The following is a 21,551-nucleotide window of genomic DNA, read 5'->3' on the forward strand; positions in this document are numbered from 1 at the left end:
TTAGGTCAGGTGGTCAAGGAAGTTTCTCTAAGGAGCTGACATTTACAGAGGCCCACATGAAGGAGGGAAGCAAAACAAATATCTGAGAAAGAAACTTCCAGGTAGACAGAACAGCAAGTACAAAGGTCCTGAGGTGGGAGGATGAGTTAGCACACGGCTGTGTGTGTGTGAGCTCGAACAGAGGTCACTGCTGAGCGGAGGCCGGGGGACAGGGCTGGCAACTGGGAGCAGAGGGGGAGCAGCGCCCTAGGAGCCGCCGTAAGGGCTCTGAATCACATTCTCAGTGGGATGGGAAGGTATTGAGGGCTGAGAGCAGGGGAATGATCAAAGAATAGAAGAACAGAAGATCCCACACCACTGCTCATGGGAGTTTGCAGAGGCTGTGAGGGAGCTAGGATGGTACACAGGGTAGCTGGATGGTAGCAGAATTAGACAAGAAGCAGAGAGAAAGACAATCAACCCCAGTGAGCTAACAAGCAAAACACCAGAGGACTACGGCACCTGAACATCAGTGAGGAAGGCTCGATTCCAGGAGGCTGTGGGCTGTTTCTTGTTTTCCCTGTCCCCTACCTGCACCACCCTTATAATAAGGCCCCGTGAACCAAGGTGGCACAAGCCCAAGTTTTTTACCATCTACTTTATAATTCATCACTAAGACACCTACCTTACTTCCTATTTGTTTTTTCCCTTCTTACCCAGAGCAGTATTTTTCTCATTCCTTCCTCCCATTTCCACCTCAAGGCCTTATTTAATCTGTCCTCTATACCTGGAATGCCCTTCTCTTGTATACCTCAGCCCAATCAATCTGTTGATTATTAAAGGAGGCAGTAAATATCTGAAAAACACACTGAAAGGACCCTAGGAAATGGTTTTAAAAACTAACAGGGAATGGGTGAAGTATACGGTATGTGAATTATATCTCAATAAAGTATTTTTTAAAAAAATGAGCAGGGAAGTTTTTTTCCTGCTTATACAAAAAACAACTGGTCTATGGTGTATTTAGGGCTTTCTAAAGATCTTCTAAATAATTCTTGTGATGTATTTCAAGAAAAGGCTCAAAATAACTACATACATTTTCTGTTTCCATTGCTAAAACACAAAATATAAAGCTTAACCCAATATATGAGTACAGCAACTGGTAACACATTACTGGAGGACCAAAAAATCAATAAACATTTGTATTCACAAAACTAAAATGTCACACTTACTGGTAACGAATTTAGTCCATACCACTACTGACCAAATGAGGAGAAAATTAATAGGAACAACTTTACATCTTATTTTGGAGGTGGGCTCAATGGCCTTTCTGCCTTAAAAATCTATTTTAATTTGCAAAATACTTTATTCCTTGGAATATCTGCTTTAATATGCTCCAATTTTCATTTTCTTGTCTTGAGGAATTTTAATTAAGGTTGGATTTGCTAAGGTCACATTTAACAAATAAAGCTATACACTAAGGCTGCTGAAATCCAACCAGAATTTTTTTTCCCCCAAAAGTGAGGAAATACTGTTACTTCCAGGTCTTCTATTCATATAACAAATAGACTATTTCAAGTAATCACCCATTTTTTTCTTTATTTCATTAAATTGTAAAGTCACCCCCAACATGTAGCAATATTACAGAAAAAGGATTCAGAATAATAAAATGTGGACGCTTTATTTTTATACTATTTCAACAATGGGTATTTTACCTTTTCAGATGCTTGGCTTCATCCTGAAGCTATAACATCCTCTACACCAAATTTGACTACGTACAGTTTATTTACATACTAGAAATCAGTTGCCTGAGAATTCTGTTAAACATGTTCCTTCTTCAGGAAGGAAGGGAAGGGAAGGAGTCATTCAAAATAACCAGAGATTAATTTTATTCCCTACAATCAATAATTGAGAGGAAATGTTCACCGTCATAAGAATAAAAGAAGACTGAAATCTTTAATGGGAAATTCTTTTTTTTTTTTTTTTTTGCGGTACGCGGGCCTCTCACTGCTGTGGCCTCTCCCGTTGCGGAGCACAGGCTCCGCGCACAGGCTCAGCGGCCATGGCTCACGGGCCCAGCTGCTCCGCGGCATGTGGGATCTTCCCGGACCGGGGCACGAACCCGCGTCCCCTGCATCAGCAGGCGGACTCTCAACCACTGCACCACCAGGGAAGCCTTTTAATGGGAAATTCTAATTGCTTTCCAGGATAATTATCCTCAACCAATCCAAATTCTCTCCACAGTGTCTTCTACCATGTAAGTCTTCACTTCCCATCTCCATGTGGTTGGAATAAAGTGACTGAAGTCTAGTCCCGTGGCTCTTTGTGCCATTCTTATGACACTTAGCCCACACTGCCCTGTACCATAATTAATTTTGATAATTAACACCCAGGAGTAAAAAGAATAGGATGGGATGAGGCCCTAAGGCTCCAAAATGCTAAAGGAATCCTGATTTTAGTGGAAATTAGAAGAGGACAGATTCTAGACACAGTTGGGTAGGACTGTGAAAACATTTTGATTGGATTCAGATGTGATTCGATGGATTGGATGTGGGTGATGGGAGTGAGGGTGGTAATTGGAACAGGAGGATGGGAAAGATAAAGATTTGAAAAGAGAAATCAAGAATGACTGCTAGGCGGTCACAAAGCACCGAGCCGATCTCCCTGTGCTATGCCGCTGCTTCCCACTAGCTGTCTATTTTACGTATGGTAGTGTATATAGGGGTGGGATAGGAAGGGTGGGAGGGAGGGAGACGCAAGAGGGAAGAGATATGGGAACATATGTATATGTATAACTCATTCACTTTGTTATAAAGCAGAAACTAACATACCATTGTAAAGCAATCTTTAACTCCAATAAAGATGAAAAAAAAAAAAGAATGACTGCTAGGTTAGTGGCCTGAGAACAGCCATACTATTAAATAAAATGAGGAAGGCTGGAGGAGGAACAGTTTGCTGGGCTATCAAATGCAGTGATAGGCTGAATAATGGCCCCCAAGGATGTCCCTGTCTAATCCCCAAACCTGTAAATATGTTACATTACCTGGTAAAAGCAACTCTGCACATATGATTAAGTATGTTGAGATCTGGAGATTATCCTGGATTATCCGGGTGGGCCCAATATAATCCCAAATCTTTTTAAAGAGGAATGCAGGAGAGTCAGAGTCAGAGGTGTTTATGAGACTATGCAGAAGAATGGAAGCAGAAGGAAGAGAGGAACAAAGATGCTATGCTGCTGGCTTTGAGGATGGAGCAAGGGGCCACAAGCCAAGGAGTGCAGCTGGCCTACAGAAATTTTAAAAAGGCAAACATGATTCTCCCTTAGGCCTGGAGATAAAACACAGCCCTACCAACACCTTGATTTTAGCCCAGTGAAACTGATTCCAGACTGCTGACCTCCAGAACTGTAGGACAATTTGTAGCAATTTGTTACAGCAGCAATGGGAAACATACATACATGTTAGATTTGAGATGTCTATTAGATATACAAGTAGAGATGTTGAGGAGGCAGTCTGGAGCTCAGAGAGGGCAGGACTAGAGAAAAAAAATTAGAAGAATCTGTTTGAATTATGGACCCTCTTTCCCACATTACTCTAACCCTGCATCCCAAAAAAGCACTCATGCACAAACACAACATTTTTTTCATGAAATTTCAAGATGGTCAAGAACCTCTATACTCATGGAACCTCTAGAATAGTGTAAGTAATCACAAAGCAGCCTGTTCTAACTCTGATGATTGTTCCCTCCCTAAGGAGGAGGAAACCAAGTAACTCTTCATTTAAAAAAAAAAAATCTTTTTAAAAAAATTCTTTTTCCTAATTCTGCTTATTAAAATAACCCCACAATGTTACAGAAATATCTAACATAGGAAGTTCAAATCCCCATGTACCCACTGTGTTCATCACTATCACCCTTTACATGTTCTCCTCTTGCTTAAAGATGCGGCCAACACACCTCTGACTCCTTTTTAAATGTTTATACAGATATACAGGTTTTTTTAACCTTGCTTTTTTCTTTGATTAAGCTTGCTTTTTAAAATTAGCTTATGATAACAGAAAGCTGGTTACAACAATTGCAAAGCTTCAGAGTTGAGACTTTTGATTCCTTCTATTAAAAATTCCACATAGGGCTTCCCTGGTGGCACAGTGGATGAGAGTCCACCTGCTGATGCAGGGGACACGGGTTCGTGTCCTGGTCCAGGAAGATCCCACATGCCGCGGAGTGGCTGGGCCCGTGAGCCATGGCCGCTGGGCTTGCGCCTCCAGAGCCTGTGCTCCGCAACGGGAGAGGCCACAACAGTGAGAGGCCCGCGTACCGCAAAAAAAAAAAAAAAAAAAAAATTCCACATAACTAGGCTAGATAAAAAGAAGGATAGCACTTGGTTGATCAAAGAAATTTTGTGTCAATGAATTTTAAATAATGAAAACATTTTTGCCTGAAAAATTAAAATCACTAGAGCATCTTCAAAGGCAAGTATTTGGATTTCTACTATCCCCCTATGAGTTCAATGAAGCTATTTTTATTTCTGAAACAGAGAGCTAACATGAAAGACCTAGAGGAGATGGTATTTTTAAAAAATGCATTTGCTTCACATTCTTTTTGTCTGAAGTTGCTGAGTTGGTATCATAAGGAAAAATGTTAGCTCACTTAAAGAGGGCCAATAAATGACTAGTTCCAAAATGGGCACATTTTAAACTTCTAAAAACAGGTCACAAAGAAAGTAAAACAAAACTGTGTCAACCCGCCTTTCTTTGGAGCCGATCTGGCTTATCCAAGCCCTTCCAAGAAGGAGCAATCCACTGAGCATCAGGACAGGAGCATCCTCAATACTGCACACAGTCAGCTTTGCACAATGCTTTTTAGCAAGTGTTTGAATCTCTACAAGTGAAAAACGTCTGCCAAACTATGTGAGTTCATAAAATATGCTCTAGAAAAATCTTTCTAGAAGAAAGATTATATTTTTCCAGCCATGAATGTAAGCTAAGAGGACAGACCTGGGAATTCCCAGAAAAAAAAAAAAGGAAAAAAAGGTTCAAGGCCATGCTAAGAAATCTGAGCTTTAAGGGAAAGATTAAATAAAACATTGAAAGGTTTTAATACAGAATAACATGATCAGTTTGCATTTTAGAAAAATCACTTCAGTGGTTGTGTAGAGAATGGATTACAGACAAGCAAGTCAGGAGGTAGAAAGGCTAGTTAGTTACAAGGCTGTTGTGTATGGTGAGAGATGCCTGGACAAGGATGGTAGCAATGAGGATGGAAGGAAGAGGACTTAGTCAAGGGCTACCTACGGGATGTATTCAATAGACTCTGGTAACTGACTGGTTAGATATAAGTAATCATGGGGAGGGAGGAAGTTAAGAACTTCACCCAGGTTTCTGGCTGGGGCAACTTGAGTTGTGTCATTATATGGTACCCTGGAGAAGACAGCTTAGGGGTGAGAATTATAAGTTAAAGACATCAGGAGTCTATGAAAGAGAAATCCAAACAGATATTACATTCTTACAGTGAGCATTTATTAAATAAGCACATTGAGAGATTTAGAATATATTCCAAAAGCTCAACGGGCCAATTTCTAGTTACTTGTTAATTGCAGAGAGTTCATGAAAAATATAACACACAAAGAATTCTGAAACCAAGTTTTTGCCATTAGTTTCAGTCTGCTCCCATCAGGGAACCCTTAAGGAGGCTGTGGTAGATGACGTTATTCTCAGTGTTCCACAGCTCTCCCTGCAGAAGGATGAGCCAGCCACCCACTCGAGGTACCAGGTGACTTGCAGGGTGTCCTACAGAAGGATTATCCTTCCCTGTACCACTAACACCCAGCTGGCTAAAGAAATGTGCGTAGAAGTAATATATGCCACTTCTGAGCAGAAGTTTTAAAAGCCGGCACATCGTTTGTCCATGGCTCCTTTTCCCAGTTAGGAACTGCTCCTCCAGCCAGGATCCCAGAATGAAGAAGACAAGTGAGGCTGAGCTGTAGCTCACCCTGAATATACCTGTCATAAGATACTGAGCTTTAGAGGTTGTTTGTAACCACAGCATTAACAAAATATGACAGACGTATGATGGATATAGGTGTTTAACAAATAACAATGTATGATTTGTATTTCCCCTCCTCCAGTTGAAATTTTCTGGTGATCTGCTAAGAAGCAATCTGATGGGAAAAAAGAAATAGTTGGCCCAAGTATCCCAAAACGGAAACAGAGAACTTTTAACCTGAAAGAAAAGCTGATAGTCTGGAGTCGGCAAACTTCTTCCGTTAAGGGAGAAACAGTAAATATTTTAGGCTCGCAAGCCATACAGACTCTGTTGCAACTACTCAACTCTGCAGATACGGCACAAAAGCAGCCATAGACAATATGTAAAAGAATGAGCGTGGCTGTGTTCCAATAAAACTTTATTTACAGAAACAGGCAGTGAGCCAGATTTGGTCCACAGGGCTATGGTTTCCAGATCCCTGGTCTAAATCCTTCATATTGTCAATGAGGAATCTAAGACCTAAAGAGATTAAATCAAGGATATACAGCTGGCTGGCGGCAAGCTGAGCATTACAATGCAGGTCTCCTCAATCTATTGCTTTAGAACAGGTTCTGTTGCGTCACAACGTGGAGATGAAACACACAGCAAAAAATAAGGCGGAGAACGCTAAGGGTAGGTTTTGATTATGTTAAACAGCTTTCAACAGTGTGGTTATAGATGAGGATTTGCTTTTCAAGTGATTATGGTTTTCATAAAAACAAGTGAATGTCATATGATGGAATAGGTGAACGAATGATAAATTAGCCAGTGTCTGAAAAATGATCTTCAGAGGAAACGCAATTATATACTTCCTTCCTACTGTCATTTTCTCCAATACTTATCAATCATTTCTTTTATCAACAGGACAGCATTTGCTATGGTCATTGCAGTAACTCATCTTAAGGCAAAACAGGTTTAAAAACATACCACAAAATGAGCAACAGATACACTAGACCAGAAGGCAATTATTTCACATGGTATTTTTCATTTATGTTCCTTTCTTTTAATTTCCAAAATAATACTCATTGGAGGAAACTGAATACAGAAGTATATAATGTTAAACACTCCACACCCTCCTCAATTCCACTCCCCAGTGTTAACCCATGACTGATTTATATCAGGAGAGTGCAATAAAGCTACCTTCTCTAAGTCATTCTTTCAGAAACAAAGAGGAATATAGGTTTCCTGACCAGATATCCCTTGAAAATCATGTTTTAAAAAGCAACAGACAGGTTAGGTGTGGTCTGTGGCCTGGAATTGAGAAAAGCAAGCTGCCTTTGCAGGGTTTAAATGGAGGGTCTTGACCCCAGCACTGTCACCAGATGAGTGAGGCTCCTCAAATACCTTGATGATGCTACTGTGGGATGTGCAAACACTTCAAAAATGAGTAAGACTATCCATACTTTCTCGTTTGGTATTTTATTGGGAAAACTTGGGCCAATTTGCTCATAAAAAGACCAACAATCTTAATCAGTTTTTCTTTTAATCCATACTTTAGGGACATCAGTGACAGAGTAAAGAACTCCAAAAGTCTGTCCTCCATAAAAGCAATTTAAAACTGGCAGAAAACTGGCAGAATCAACCCTTTTTGAACACTGAAAACTAACCAAAAGCTTTCAGCAACCACCTGATGCACTTAAGCACAGTGAAACACTTAATCAAGGAAAACTAGCTGGGTTTTGGTTGCAGTAGCAAGTTTTGTGGCATTTTAACTTACCCTGGTCCCATCCCCCATTCTCCAGCTCAGTGGAAGCCTTGAAAATAATAGCCTGCCCTTGAAAATAATAGCCTACACTCTTGGTACTGGTACCAGTACCAGTACCAGAGGGAGCAGAAAAGACCTCATTCACAAAGAACTATAATAATTTGCTTTGATTTGTCCGGTGGAACCCTGGAAGACCAGCACAAAAGACTTGCCTTTATCTTGCCCAACTCAAAACTCTCCAAGTGCTAAAAAGTGGCTAGCTCGAGAAAGCTTACTGAAATCATTTACAGGCAAATAAATATATCTGTTGCTGCTGCATGAGGCAATGGATAATAGTTGGGGCAAACCACAGACTAACCAAAGAAGTTGGGGGGAAAGGCTGAAGGATGAGATGCTTTGGGAAATAAGGGCTTTGAAAAGGTCCCACATATTCCTAGGAATCTAGAAGTCCATGTGCATTCCCAGGGTGAGTGCATGCTCAGAAAGAATCTGAGAGGGCCCTAACCTCAGCTCTGGCTGAACTACAGGCTCTGCACAAGCAGAAAGTGAAGGCTAAGGTTAGTTGTACACTGCTTGGCTGAGAGTTGAAGGTGTGCTGTGATACACACACAGAGCCCCTCTGCAAAGACTGGGAGATTTTTTTTTGGTTCTAGGCATTCATTTAAGGAAACCTCTGTCCAATCACTAGCTGACCACTAAGCTAATGAAACTGAGACTTCAGTGCCTCACATCACACAAAAATTACACACTCTGCAAAATTAGTTCAGAAAAATCACTAGACAAGCCACAACAATCATAATAGGCAGCAATAACAAACCCTGGGGAGGGAGAAGAATCTGATTCCAGAGTTGCTACCCTGTAATATTCAAAATGTCCAATTTTCAACAAAAAATTATGAGGCACACAAAGAAACAAGAAAGTAATGGCCCATGCACAGAAAAAGAAAAAAAAAGCAATCAATATAAACAGTTCCTGTGGAAGCCCAGACATTGGACTTACTAGACAAAGACTTTAAATCAGCTATTTCCAATATATTCAAAGAGCTAAAGACACTGTTAACAGAATGAAAAAATAAACTGCAGACTAGGAGAAATAGTTTCATATCTCATATCCAACAAAAAATTTGAATGCAAAATATATAAAGAACTCTTTAAAATTCCATAATATGAAAACAAACCACCCAATTTTAAAATGTGCAAAGATTTGAACATTCTTCACCAAAGATGACATAATGGATGGCAATTAACCACGTGAAAAGATGCTCAACATCATTATCCATTAAGGAGACACACATTAAAGCCACAACAAAGTATCACTACACAACTATCGGAAAGGCTAAAACAAAAACAAAAGCAAACGAGAAAAACCTGATAATACCAAGTGCTGATGAGGGTGTGGAGCAACTGGAACTCTCATTCATTGCTCATAATAATGCAAAATGGTTTAGCACCACTCTGGAAAACCGTTTGGCATTTTCTTGTAAAGTTAAGCATACACTTACATATTACCCATTAAACCAACATCTAGGTACTTAAACCAAAGAAATAAAAACTTGTGTTTATGCAAAAACCTGTATGTTTACAGCAGCTTATTCATAAATACCAAAAACTGAAAATCACCTACATATCCTTTGTCAGGTAAATGGATAAACAAACTGTGGTGCATTAATACAATGTAATACTACTCAGCAGCAAAAGGGAACAAACTATTGACACAGTTAACATGAATGAATCTCCACAACAATGTGCTGGGTGAAATGATTCCATTTATATCATATTCTGGAAAAGGCAAAACTACAGAGACATAGAACAGATCAGGGGTTAAATGGTATAGAGAAGATATGACTGCAAGGGGCAGCACAGGAATTTCGAGGTGATGAAACTTCTGTATTCTGACTATGGGGGTGGTTACAAGAATCTGTACGTGTATCACAGCTCACAGAACTACGCACCCAAAAGAAGTCACCTTTACTGTATGTAAATTTAAAAATTAAAGGAGAAAAAAGACTGCAGGGCTTCAAATCCCAGCTCTATTTCTCTTTGCCTCGTTGTTCTTATTAAAAACCACCTGACTTTCTGTGTTGTTAAAGGATTACGCGAGTTCCTGGCATACACTAAGCACTAAATTGGTAAGTGATCAATAAAATGTTTTGTTCAGACATGCTAAAAAGTTGGTACTTTTAAAAAACCCACTGCAAGAGGAAGAAATCTAGTTTTTAATTAAAAGAGCAAAGAATTGAAGAATATTGGGATTAAAACCCCTAATTCTTCATCACCTTCACTAAACATTCATTGGAAACCTATGAGGTGATCAGTATCAAATTACGTTCTTCAAGGTTTACAGAATCCTTGAGCTCAAGAAGCTACTGAAAGGCGTGTTCCCAGAGCTACGTGGGTATTGGCCGTGATATTTCACACGAAGAGCAAACGCGCTCCAATCAAGGCTTAGTACTCAATGGTGGGTATCACTGCCTCTCTCCTGGGAAGGTGCCAACTCCAAGCTCCTTTTCCCGAGTCGGGGCAGGTCAGCATCCTTGGACTTGGCGCTCGCTGTGCTGCCCTACATCCCATCCATCATCACCCGGGTCCATCCTTCCTCGAAAACATCCTTAACATCCACCCTCCGCCCATTCCCCACAGATAGGGGGTTTGGAGCTTTTTAAGAGGCAGCAGCTGCTGTAAGTAACGACGACTCCCATCTTCCCAGTGTCTCCCTCTTTACCTGAAAAGTAGCCTCCTTTCCTTAGCCAAACGTCCAAATCCACACTTGACCTTTCAGAGCCGATGCGACTGGGACCCAAGATGGCTGCGCCCTTGGATGGGGAGGGGCCACTCGCCTCCCAGAGGAGAAACCACCGCGGCCAAGGTTACCCTAGATGGAGGCCGTTAGGAAGGACTCCAAGCGCTGGACTTGACATCCATTTGCTGCCCCTCAGCCCAAAGCCTGATGGCCATCCGTACTGATGCCGCCAAGTGGCAAACATCTAATGCTCATCACTGCTAAAAAGGCAACAGGAGGGCTTCCCTGGTGGCGCAGTGGTTGGGAGTCCGCCTGCCGATGCAGGGGACACGGGTTCGTGCCCCGGTCCGGAAAGATCCCACATGCCGCGGAGCGGCTGGGCCCGTGAGCCATGGCCGCTGAGCCTGCGCGTCCGGAGCCTGTGCTCCGCGACGGGAGAGGCCACAACAGTGAGAGAGGCCCGCGTACTGCAAAAAAAAAAAAAAGGCAACAAGGAAAGATCTGGCGCGTCAAAGCATATTGCTTCGGTGAGCCACGAGCAGAGTAGAAATTCACTCTCCACAGTTGCCCGTGCATTCGGGTTAGAATAAAATGTAATCAAACGAACAATAAAGACAACATTACATCGTTTAAAAAATTCTATTCTATTTGACAGACATGTATTGAATATACGTGCCAGGCACCGTTCTGCGTTACGGGGCTATAACAATGAACAACATAAATCTTCCCTCGTGGAACTCCTTACTGAAAGAGTGTCCGCATGGAATCTGCCAATTTTACCTTCTCTCCATTCTAAGAAACCTCAGAACACCCCCCAGACCCAGAGTCCCATCTGACAGAATCAGCTGCAGGCGATGCTCAAATTCTCCTGTGGGACCACGAGAAGGGACCAGGGATGGGCCTGAAAAGTTGGCTACTATATACTTTGTCATTAGCCTCTGAGGTCAACCAGCATGAGACCCCTGCCCCAAAGGGGCACTCTGTGCAGGACCCTGACTGGCCAGCCTACTTAAGAGTCTCTTTCTTAGGGAGGCTGACTGTATGTAAGAAAAACAAGAGTCAATGATTCGGTAAGTTCAGAAGCCATGGAAGGAGACAGAAGTGAACTGAGTCACCAGAATGGTGGTGTTAGTAACATAAAGAATAACAGCCTTTGCAACTTACAAAGGAATGTTCTCTGGGGTAAATATTTGCTGTCAGTTTCCTAGAGCTACTCTTATTTCCAAATGACTTCCAAGGCTACTTCCTGTGTCTTCCAACTTACTGGAGTATCCTTATAAGCTGCTTCCCATCAGCTGAGGTTAGCAGAACAGACCTCCGTTTCTTGCAATCTGAAAGAACGTTAACTATCACATACGTTGCTTTCCAGTTACTTCAATGATAGGTCCTTACATCATTCTTTATGTGGAGTCTTCTTAGGCTATGGATAACAGAGGGACTGAATAAAATCCATGTATAAAATGCATGGTGGATCCCATTTATTTATTCTGTTTGACTAAAAGGCATCACAACATAAATTACTTATGATGGAAAAATATTACGGTTCAAATTACAAGAAAGCACACTGAAACCACTCAACATCACATTTTTTAATAGGACACTAAGCCAGTGAGTCTCACCTCACATAGAACTCCCAAAATACAGTTCTCTAGATACTATTCCAAAAGTAATTAATCAGGAAAATCTGAGCGTGGGGTCATGAGTATAGGTCTTTTTAAAAACTCCTCACTTAATTCTGATGCCCAGCCAGCACTGAGAACCCTGGCACTGAGATAGAGGTAATTGAGTACCTTGTAACTCAAAGTGTGGTCCAGGGACCAGTAGCAGCAGCATCACCTGGAACTTGTTAGAAATGCAAAATCTCAGGCTCCACCCCAAACCTACTAAATCAAGATCTGCATCTTTACAAGATCCCCAGGTGATTTGTAGGCATATTAAAGTTTGAGAAGCACTGTTTAAAGGTCCCATTGCTACAGAAATACCACACCACGTTTTAAAGTTGAATGCCTCAAGAAGAAAGGAGAAACAGGAATAGAACAGCATAACAGATAAAATGTTTGTGATATTAGACATTTCACATTATTAAGCATCTAATTAAGAGTAGTATTCAAACACAAGTCTGCACCTTTTAAAACTCGAAATACCACGCCTTATTCCAAATGAATTTCACTTACAAACCACACCTTCCACTGGCAAGAGTTATACCTCAACGGAGTGACACAAATCTACCTTATAATCTCCAGACAGCTCATCTCCACTGAGCTAGTGTGTATTAAGGGGGGGGTCCTTGTGAGGAAATAAAGAAACAAGGGTGGTGACAAAGCAAGAAAGGGTCATTTACATGGGTGGCCCCATGCTGAGGGAGGGGCCTTCCAGTTTTTTGTGAACACCTCTGTACTAGTTTCAAAGGACTCTTTGGAAATGGTGATAGTTATTCTCCACATGTGCAAACGTTTTCTTCTGTGCCTTGTTCTTGGCCGGCTCTCAGAAAAAGCATTTACCTTTCTTCCAGTATAGCGATTCCTTGATTAATGTATCTTCAGAAAACAACACTCCGGTACACTGAAGGCAGCCGTATCGGAAACAAACTCTGAATCCTACGCAGCAGCCCTGGCATGAGTTATACGCTCATCAGTGGTGCCACTGAGAATCTGCTCGTATGCATATCAGAGCAGGACAAAATGACCTCCTGTCACAGCTTCTATTTATTTGTTCCCTGAGAGGTATTCAGACCTGGCACTCAGCAAAATGACAAAATCAGAAAACTGTTTTCAGATTCTATAGGTTTCCTTTGCAGTACCCTTAAACTTGTCCAGGTATGACCATGACCCTCTTCAAGAAATGTACATCACTCATGAGAACGTGACATTTAAAAGCGTGTTTCCCATAGTAAACTTGTATTTAGAGAATGAATAATTCCCATTCAAAAGACGCAAAAAGGGAGGGGCCTTTAAGTTATTTGTCCAAGGTCACATTATAATAAAGTACAAAATAGCAACAAGAACCTAGGTAACCTCATGTTAACAAAAATAGCCTGGTGGTAAGGAGAGAGAAATATGATCAAGTCAGAACTTTTATCAGTTAGGAATTGCATTCAGCTGCTAATTAAAAGACCTAAGAGAACAGTGGCTTAAATAAGACAGAGTTTATTTTTTTCTTAAATAAAGGAGGAGCAGGCAATCAAAAGCTCATATGATGACTCTATTACCACTGGAAACTGAGATTCCATCCATTTTTCTGCTCCACCATTCTCAGCGCTTGGCTTCCATCCTCAAGATAACATCATGACCCAGGATGGCTGCTGTGAGCCACACACCCTTGTTCCTGGTAGGGGGATGGAAGGTGATAAGGGCAAAAGGATATTCTGTGCAGTTGAGTCCCCTTTAAAGAATTTTTCTAGAAACCACACTCAACAACTTTTTCTTGCCTCTCATTAGTAGGCTAGGTGAAGCAGTTTCACAGGTGGGTACCTTGCCACAGTCAGCAATATAGGGTTCCACTGACCAAGGAAGACGAGAATAAATACTGGGTAGGAGTCTGCACAGAATCCTACTCCATAGCTTTCTAGCTACGTGACCTTGACTAGATTATTTACCCCCTCTGGGTAAACACCCCCTCCGGTTTCTCATCTGCAAAAATGAAGGAAATCATCCCACCTATCTCGTAAGATTGGTATGAGGACTAAGTGAGGAAAATACATGGAAAACAATTAGAATGCCACCTGGGACCTAGCACACAATAAATATTATCTCATTATTGTTTGATTATCCTAGTCCAGGGCTTTTCCAAATTCCTCTCATACTCGAACTTCCTCTCCATTTCCAAAATTGTACCTGCTGATACTCTAGTGTGAATGAGTCTTAGTCACAGGTCATCTCAAGCTGGATACTCATTTCATGCCTTCCTTTCTAATTATGAAAGGAAGCGCCAGACAGCAGCACACATGGGATATTCTGGACAGAACTGGGTGGAGGAATTGAGCTTACAGTCCCCAAAAGGCAGGGTCTAAACACAATCCCAAGGCAGATGTTTGGAGAACCTGAAGAAACTAAGGTGAGAGTAAAAAAGAATGATATCTCCTGTGCAGAAGAATTCTAAAAGATGTATGTAGATATTCTACCCCCAAGGAGGTGGAGCCTAACTCCTGATTCCCTAAGTGTGGGTTCTGCATAGTGACTTCCTTTACTTCCTACAGTATGGGGGGCGGGCGCGGGGAGTGGTAACCTTGGCCTAGAGAAACCTGAAAAACACTCCCTCAGCCAGGAGATCGGAGTCAACATCAACAGTTATAAATGATGTTATTATACCCTTAATAGGTGGTTAAAATGGTACTTTACCTCCCAAACACCCAATACTCCAGTCTAAACATGAGAAAAACATCACACAAATCCCCACAGAGTAACATGCTACAAAATATCTGGTCAGTACTCCTCAACACAGTCAAGGCCATCAAACACAAGAAAAACCTGAGAAACCATCACAGCCAAGAGGCGCCCGAGGAGACACAACAGCTACGTGTGATGTGGTGTCCTGGATGGGATCCTGCAGAGCAGGAAGACATTAGGTAAAAACTAAGGAGATGTGAGTAACAGGGAAATCTGGATGTGAGGTAGATGGGAACTCTCTGTACTACCTTAACAATTTTTCTGTAAATCTATAAAACTATTCTAAAACAACGAAGTTTATTTAAAAAAAGAAAATAAAACAGTGGTTTACTGCCTGTACACCCCTCCCCCGCCACGCACCCATCCCCACCCAAAGGCAAGCTTAGAGTCCCTAAAGGTGAGGCCTACAGCTGCTGATGGGCAGGAATGGATGTTGAACCTTCATACAAACGAGGGGGCCGGGCCTCCTTCCTCCCCACCTTAACGCTGCTCTTTGCTCTGAAGCTACTAGACATATATTTTCATCTTGTACTTCATGGATAATACTTTCATCATACCTATGTTCAGTATTATAAACTCCCCCAGAACACATCCCATGTTCTCCACTGATGAAGTGAAGTGCCCATCTTGAAAGGCAGGTCCCTGCGGCACAACTTAAGCTAACGTGACTGCCTTTTTCCCAGTGAGGCGACATCTTGAGTGTGGCACCTTGGGCTTTTCCCTCAACACAAGGAGCCCGGAGAAACACCCCCTAGATCGGACCCTGCACACCGGCAGGCTTCTGTAAACCGAGTCAGAAGTTATTTTCCTCCTCATCCCCTAGAATCATAAAATGTAATGTTGGAAGCCTCATCCTTTCAATTCATAAGGCAAAAACTAAGGCCCAGAAAGATGCTGTAAATTGCTGGAGGCTAAAGCTAACTGAGAGAGACCCAAGCGTTCTCAGGATAAGACTCTAAGTACCATTAAATGTAAAGCTGAAACGATCTGAGGGAAAATAGTTGCCCCCAGAATGTAACATGCCAATGACCTTATAGAAGCACTGCATGAATAGTGGCAAAATTAAAAAAAGAAAAGAAAAATGAAGGGATGCACCCTGGTTAAAAAGAGGATGTAGAGTCATCAACTTACCTTTGATTTGTTGAAATCACTTTGAACACAAATAGTTATGTCACAAGAATGAGCTTTTCATTTGTGATGATGAAGAAAGGGTAAACATCAACGACAAGCCACGTTAAAATAGTTTGTATGGTGCAAGGAATGTCAAATGAAGAACTAGTCTCAGTCTTTTGGGGTCTTGTAAGATTGATATATTTCAAAAAGATGTATGAACTCCAAAGCAAAGCAACTACATTTGATTAGAAATGGTGAAGATGCAGTTTTAGCTCCTTTTTCTCTGCCAACCTGAAACCCCATAACTATTGCCAAAGGGAGAAAAATGTAGACTCAATGAAGCATCAGATATTTTAACAAAACTATACATAAATAAACACTAATAACTTTATAGGAAGTATTCACTACGTGCCTAGCTATGTTCTAAAGGTATTACATATACTAATTTGCTTAATCCTCAAATCCTATGCAATAGGTTTTATTAATATTCCCACTTTACAAATAAAGAATGGATGCACAGAGAGGTTAGGTAACTTGCACAAGGTCACACAGTAAGAGGTAAGCCAAGAAATAAACCAAGACTGCCTGGTTCTCTTATGCTAAACTCCACTTGCTAGTCACCATGGACTACTTTATACTCTTATTTATTTCTTTAAAGTATATTAGTCTTACCTTCCTTAATTCTATGACATGTTCTTTAAAAGCAGGGAGCCTATTTCATATAGTTCTTTGTATTCCTTGTATTTTCTACACCATTTTGCTGACAGGATAACTAGACAGGTCTTCTAAAAGAAGTTGGTGAGTGCAGGATTTTCAAACAACGTGTATATATATCCATAGTTTCTATGGGACTTAAAATAACTTCCTCAAAATCAATTAGACAACTTTGGAATTCTAATAACAAAAACTGTAAGATGGTGGCCCAGAAGAATTAATGCAGTTTGCAAAACTACACAACTTACTAGACAGAGCCACAAACTCTGGGCCATATGACCTAGCATGCTATGTGAATCAAATTAAGGAAACGACAGTTCGCGCTCCCCTGGTGGCGCAGTGGTTGGGAGTCCGCCTGCCGATGCAGGGGACGCGGGTTCATGCCTCGATCCGGAAAGATCCCACACGCCGCGGAGCGGCTGGGCCCGTGAGCCATGGCCTCTGAGTCTGCGCGTGTCCAGAGCCTGTGCTCCGCAAGGGGAGAGGCCACAACAGTGAGAGGCCTGCGTACCGCAGAAAAAAAAAAAAAAAAAAAAGAAACGACAGTTTATGACTTGAAACACCCAAAAGAGGTAACTGAGGTGCAGCTATACCTAGCTGTATTCTTTTAGATTAAGTCTTTTAACACTTCTGAGGCTGAATTTACTCGTCTTTAAAATGGGAATAATAAAAATGTACCATCTTCCCTCTCAGGTCGTTGTAACAATCAAGTTCCATGAGGCTGTGAAAGCCCCTCCTAAGCAGAAAAGCACCAGATAAATGCAATAAAGTATTTCTAAAATATAACAAGCAACATGCAGATAGAAACGTGTGGAGCATTAAAAGCAATTGACTTGTACTTGCAGCCAGTGGGATAGCTTGGAAAAACATGGACTTTCAGGTCAAAGAGACCCGGATTCAAGTCCGCATCTTGCCATTTACGAGCTGCGGGATCTTGAGCTAGTCACTTAAGTATTTTTGAGCTTCAATCTTTTTTTTTTAAATTTATTTTAATATATGTATTTATTTATTTTGGCCACACCAGGTCTTAGTTGTGGCATGTGGGATCTTCATGACGGCATGTTTCGTTGTGGCATGTGTAGCTGCGGCATGCAGGATCTTTTAGTTGCAGCATGCAGGCTTCTTAGTTGCAGCATACATGTGGGATCTAGTTCCCTGACCAGGGATCGAACCCAGGCCCCCTGCATTGGGAGCACGGAGTCGTACCCACTTCAACTATAAAATGAAGAAAATAATACCTCCCTCACAGGCACTAGCATGTACGAAGCAACTGGTTCATAAAGAATACAAAGAACTTTATTCTGTGACCTCAAACTGACAATATTAGTTATTTTACTCAAAACACACTGGAGAAGTTATATCTGTTCTTCTAGCATTTACCATAAACACATCAACATATAGAGAAAGTACATTTATTTAGTATTTACTAAACCCTATTAAGTGCCTACCACTCTTCCAGGCGATTAAGGGAGGACCTAGAATTTTGTATTCCCTGCCCTTTGGAGAAACAATATAAAAATGCTGTAGGTCAGTCAGAGGTTCTCAGACCCATTTGAGAGTCTGAAGAAAGCTATGGCACCTCTCCACAAAGAAAGTTAACAAAACTTTAGGAGACAATACAGAAGATATAGGAGAATATCTTCATGACCTTGGGGTAGGGAAAGCATTCTTAACCAAGGGGGACAGTGAGGGGAGGAGGGACACTAACTACAAAGAAAAAGATTCACAAATACACCTACGTTAAAATTACAAATGTCCACATCAAAAGAAACCACAAACAAACATTTTTTAAATAAACCACAGAGTGGAAGCAGATTTTGGAACACATGCAACCAACAGAAGTTGAGATTCCTGAGCAAGTAAAGAACTCCAACAAATCAATAAAAAATAAGCAAAAAGTGTGATATGAGAATACAAAGAAAAGAAGTTACAGCTGCATGCAACAATAGGGATAAATCTTACAAACTTAATATGGAGTGAAAAAAGAATGACTAAAGAATAATTACAGGATGATTGCACTCATAAGAAGTTGTAAAATAAGCAAAACTAAATAATATTGTATAGGGATGCACAGATAAAACTGTACAGGTAAAACTGCACAGAAAAGCAAGGGAATAAAAGTAGTTCCCTCAAGGGGAAGGAAGAAGCCATGACTGGGAGAGAGTAGAGTTTGCTTTGGAGAAATGATAATATTCTATTTCTCAACTTGGGCACAGGTTACAAGAGTTTTACTTTATGATTTACAGGTTTTATACGTTCTCCTGAATGTACATTACAAAGTAAAAAAACACATTTCCACAACCACACCTAAATTTAGCATGGAGAGAAGAAGTTCACAGACTCCCTCAAGTCCATAAACCCTAATTTTATGGTGTCAACCTCTGTGAGATCAAAGAAAAACGGAAAATCTTTAGACTGTGAGGTGGTGGAGGGAGGAGGGAGCGGATGAGAACAGGAAAAAGTGAAAGATTAGAAAGATGTTAAAAAGAAGAAACATGAAGCCTCTGGGTCAGTTCCTACTTTCTCACTTGGAGAGAGAACATCCAGCACAAAACATAACTAACAAATGCCCAAGCTTGGTAAGGAATGCGATGGAGTCTGAAAAACACACGGGAACTAATGAGCAGAAAGAGGAGCACAGCTTGCAAAGAAATGTAAACTATTAAATAATGTGTCTCAAAAGAAAGAAGCCCGATAACGGCCAGTTTAACTCTCTGCCCACTCCATAATATCTCTGCCCCTCACCCCCTAACGGAGACAGGGTACACTAAATGGTTAGAAACTGCAAACACCAATTTCTGAGTGAAAAAGGACACTGTGTCACGTATCAGCAAAATATTATCACGGAACTTAGAAAAGCTTCTGGTAGCCTTGGGAAATTAAGGAACTGGGAAAAACAAGTTACAAAATGCCATTTCCACCAGCCTTGGAATAAATACACATATTGCAACTAAATGATAACTATCTATCTGGATCATATCTAGTCTGACCTCGGGTACAGCTCTGCACAGTACCTAAGTGAAGCTTTTTGCTGAAGATAAGAGGAGTCCAAGGCATGTTCAGATCAGTAATTTAACAGAGGAACATCTTTGTAAAGTTTTTTCATTGTATTCTTGCAAGAATTATTTACTCATATCCAGCAATTACCCATTATTTCATTAGGTCTGGGTTTATACTGAACAAAACTATCAGTTATCTTCAAGACAGCTGGCGTTCGTGTGGTTAGTCAAATGCCTCCTTTCGACGGAAAGAGTAACGGGCAAAAGGAATTATTTTTAAGGCTCCAAGATTGACTATTTCTTCCTGTTCCACTCAAACTCTTTCCTTTCATCCCATTTTCTACCCTCCAGTTGTTCCCCACAGACCTATCATCTTCTTTTAATTCTTCAACTTTCTCTTAGGTTAAGGGAGCCACATAGAAAAGCTGCTCCACGACTGGGTGGAATGTTCACCATATTCCACTTTCTAAAGGGGCGTTAATGAATGTTCCCATCCGAACCTTTCTCACGGCCTTATCTCCCTTTTATTGTCACCTCCCTAGGTTTGTTCTTCCCTCTTGTTTTAGGATACCTGGCTTATCCAGTGGGAACCAAAGCCCAAAGAATGTCCTCTCTATTCTGTTTAATTGAAAAGCTGCCCAGGAAAGAGGGAAGGGGTGTGGAGCTACACTTATTTACTCTTCCACTTCTGCGCCAAACTATTGATCCGCGCCGCCTCTGCGCACCCCCAAAACACAAGTTACAGGCCCAGAAATGATCAGTCCAAGTGAATCGCCTTTTGGAAGGCTATATTATGGACTGGGGGGTGGGGCTGGGGGTCATCAAGTAACTCTAAAGCAAGTCCTAAAGAAAGTAGGTGAACTCGGGCGGCTGGGGGTTGGTCGGACAGTCACAGGTCCGAAGTTCAAGAGGCACCGAAACCCGCCTGAACGATTAGCATGTGGTTCGACCCGGTTGCGACAGCGGAGGCAAACCTATCGGGAGGAGGCATTCTCCACTGGCCTCTGACTCATCCAGAGATAAATAACCACCCGGCCCACAAGTTCCAAGCCAGCAGCTCGTGGATTTAGAGTGCATGGAAAATTTGTAGTTTCGGCTCCAGGGCCACTAGCAGGTAGAGACAGGTTTGAATTTCCTCGGGCTCGGCCGCAAAGTTCGGATGGAGATAGAAAAGCCACTCTCCCTCCCGTTCGCCTCCTAGAGTTAAAGGTGCCAGTCCCCTCCCGGCGGGCGAGGGAACCGCCGGCGTCCGGGGCAGGACCTGCGCGGCCCCGGGACGCCCAGCCCTGGGTCCCCGGTGCCCCGGTCCCCCCTCACGCTGCCCGCGCCCCTCACCTGCGGCCGAGTGGCCCGACAGCGCACGGCCCCGGGCGCGGCGCGGGCCCCCGAGCTCCCGGCGCTCGTGCAGCTCTTCGTCCTCGTCCTCCCGCCGCCGGCCTTCAGCCATCGACGAGCCGCGGGCCCCGCGCGCCGGCCGTCAGCTCCGGGCGTCCCGCGCCAGCAGCCTCCGGGCCTGGGAGGAGGCCCCAGGGGGGAGGAGGCGGAGGAGGCGGCGGCGGCGGAAGCGGCTACCTCCGCGGCTCCACCTGCAGCCCGCGGGGGAGCGGCCGGGCGCGGGCCGAGCAGGTTTCCCCGCCTCCTCGCGCGCCCCGGCGGCCTCCTTCTCACAGCTCTGCCTCTCCCACTGTCTTCCCCCTTCCTCTCTCCGTGAGCCCGCCCCGCAGAGCTGGAGCCGGGATCGGGCGGGGTCTGGCCGGGCCTCGCCTCCTAGGGGAGGGGTTACCGGCCGCCGAGGCTGCCCCAGAGCCGCACGCGCTGCAATCACCCGCTCCACCAAAACAAACATGTACAAAATAAATAAACCGGATAGGAAGGGGGGAAAGAGGAGGCGGCCTGGTC

At 42.6% G+C, this 21,551-nt stretch overlaps 1 protein-coding gene across 19 annotated transcripts in view; it reads right to left on the minus strand.

Annotated features, from left to right (window-relative positions):
- Positions 1-21,315, minus strand: part of SH3D19 (SH3 domain containing 19) — a 196,068-nt gene extending 174,753 nt beyond the window's left edge. For 16 of the 19 annotated variants that reach the window (XR_009540253.1, XR_009540254.1, XR_009540256.1 and 13 more), the window contains exon 1: positions 20,988-21,315. Coding sequence is in view for 7 of the 19 variants with exons in the window: in XM_060147742.1 (XP_060003725.1) it covers positions 20,988-21,099 (112 nt within the window). In the remaining 12 variants the exon portion in view is untranslated. Of the gene's footprint in view, positions 1-11,798; positions 11,816-20,987 lie in introns of those variants that run through there. The other 3 variants (XM_060147744.1, XM_060147752.1, XM_060147749.1) reach the window with 3 other exon arrangements.
- Positions 21,316-21,551: the final 236 nt, after the last annotated feature.

This window comes from Lagenorhynchus albirostris, chromosome 4, assembly GCF_949774975.1.
Source record: "Lagenorhynchus albirostris chromosome 4, mLagAlb1.1, whole genome shotgun sequence".
Lineage (NCBI taxonomy): Eukaryota > Metazoa > Chordata > Mammalia > Artiodactyla > Delphinidae > Lagenorhynchus > Lagenorhynchus albirostris.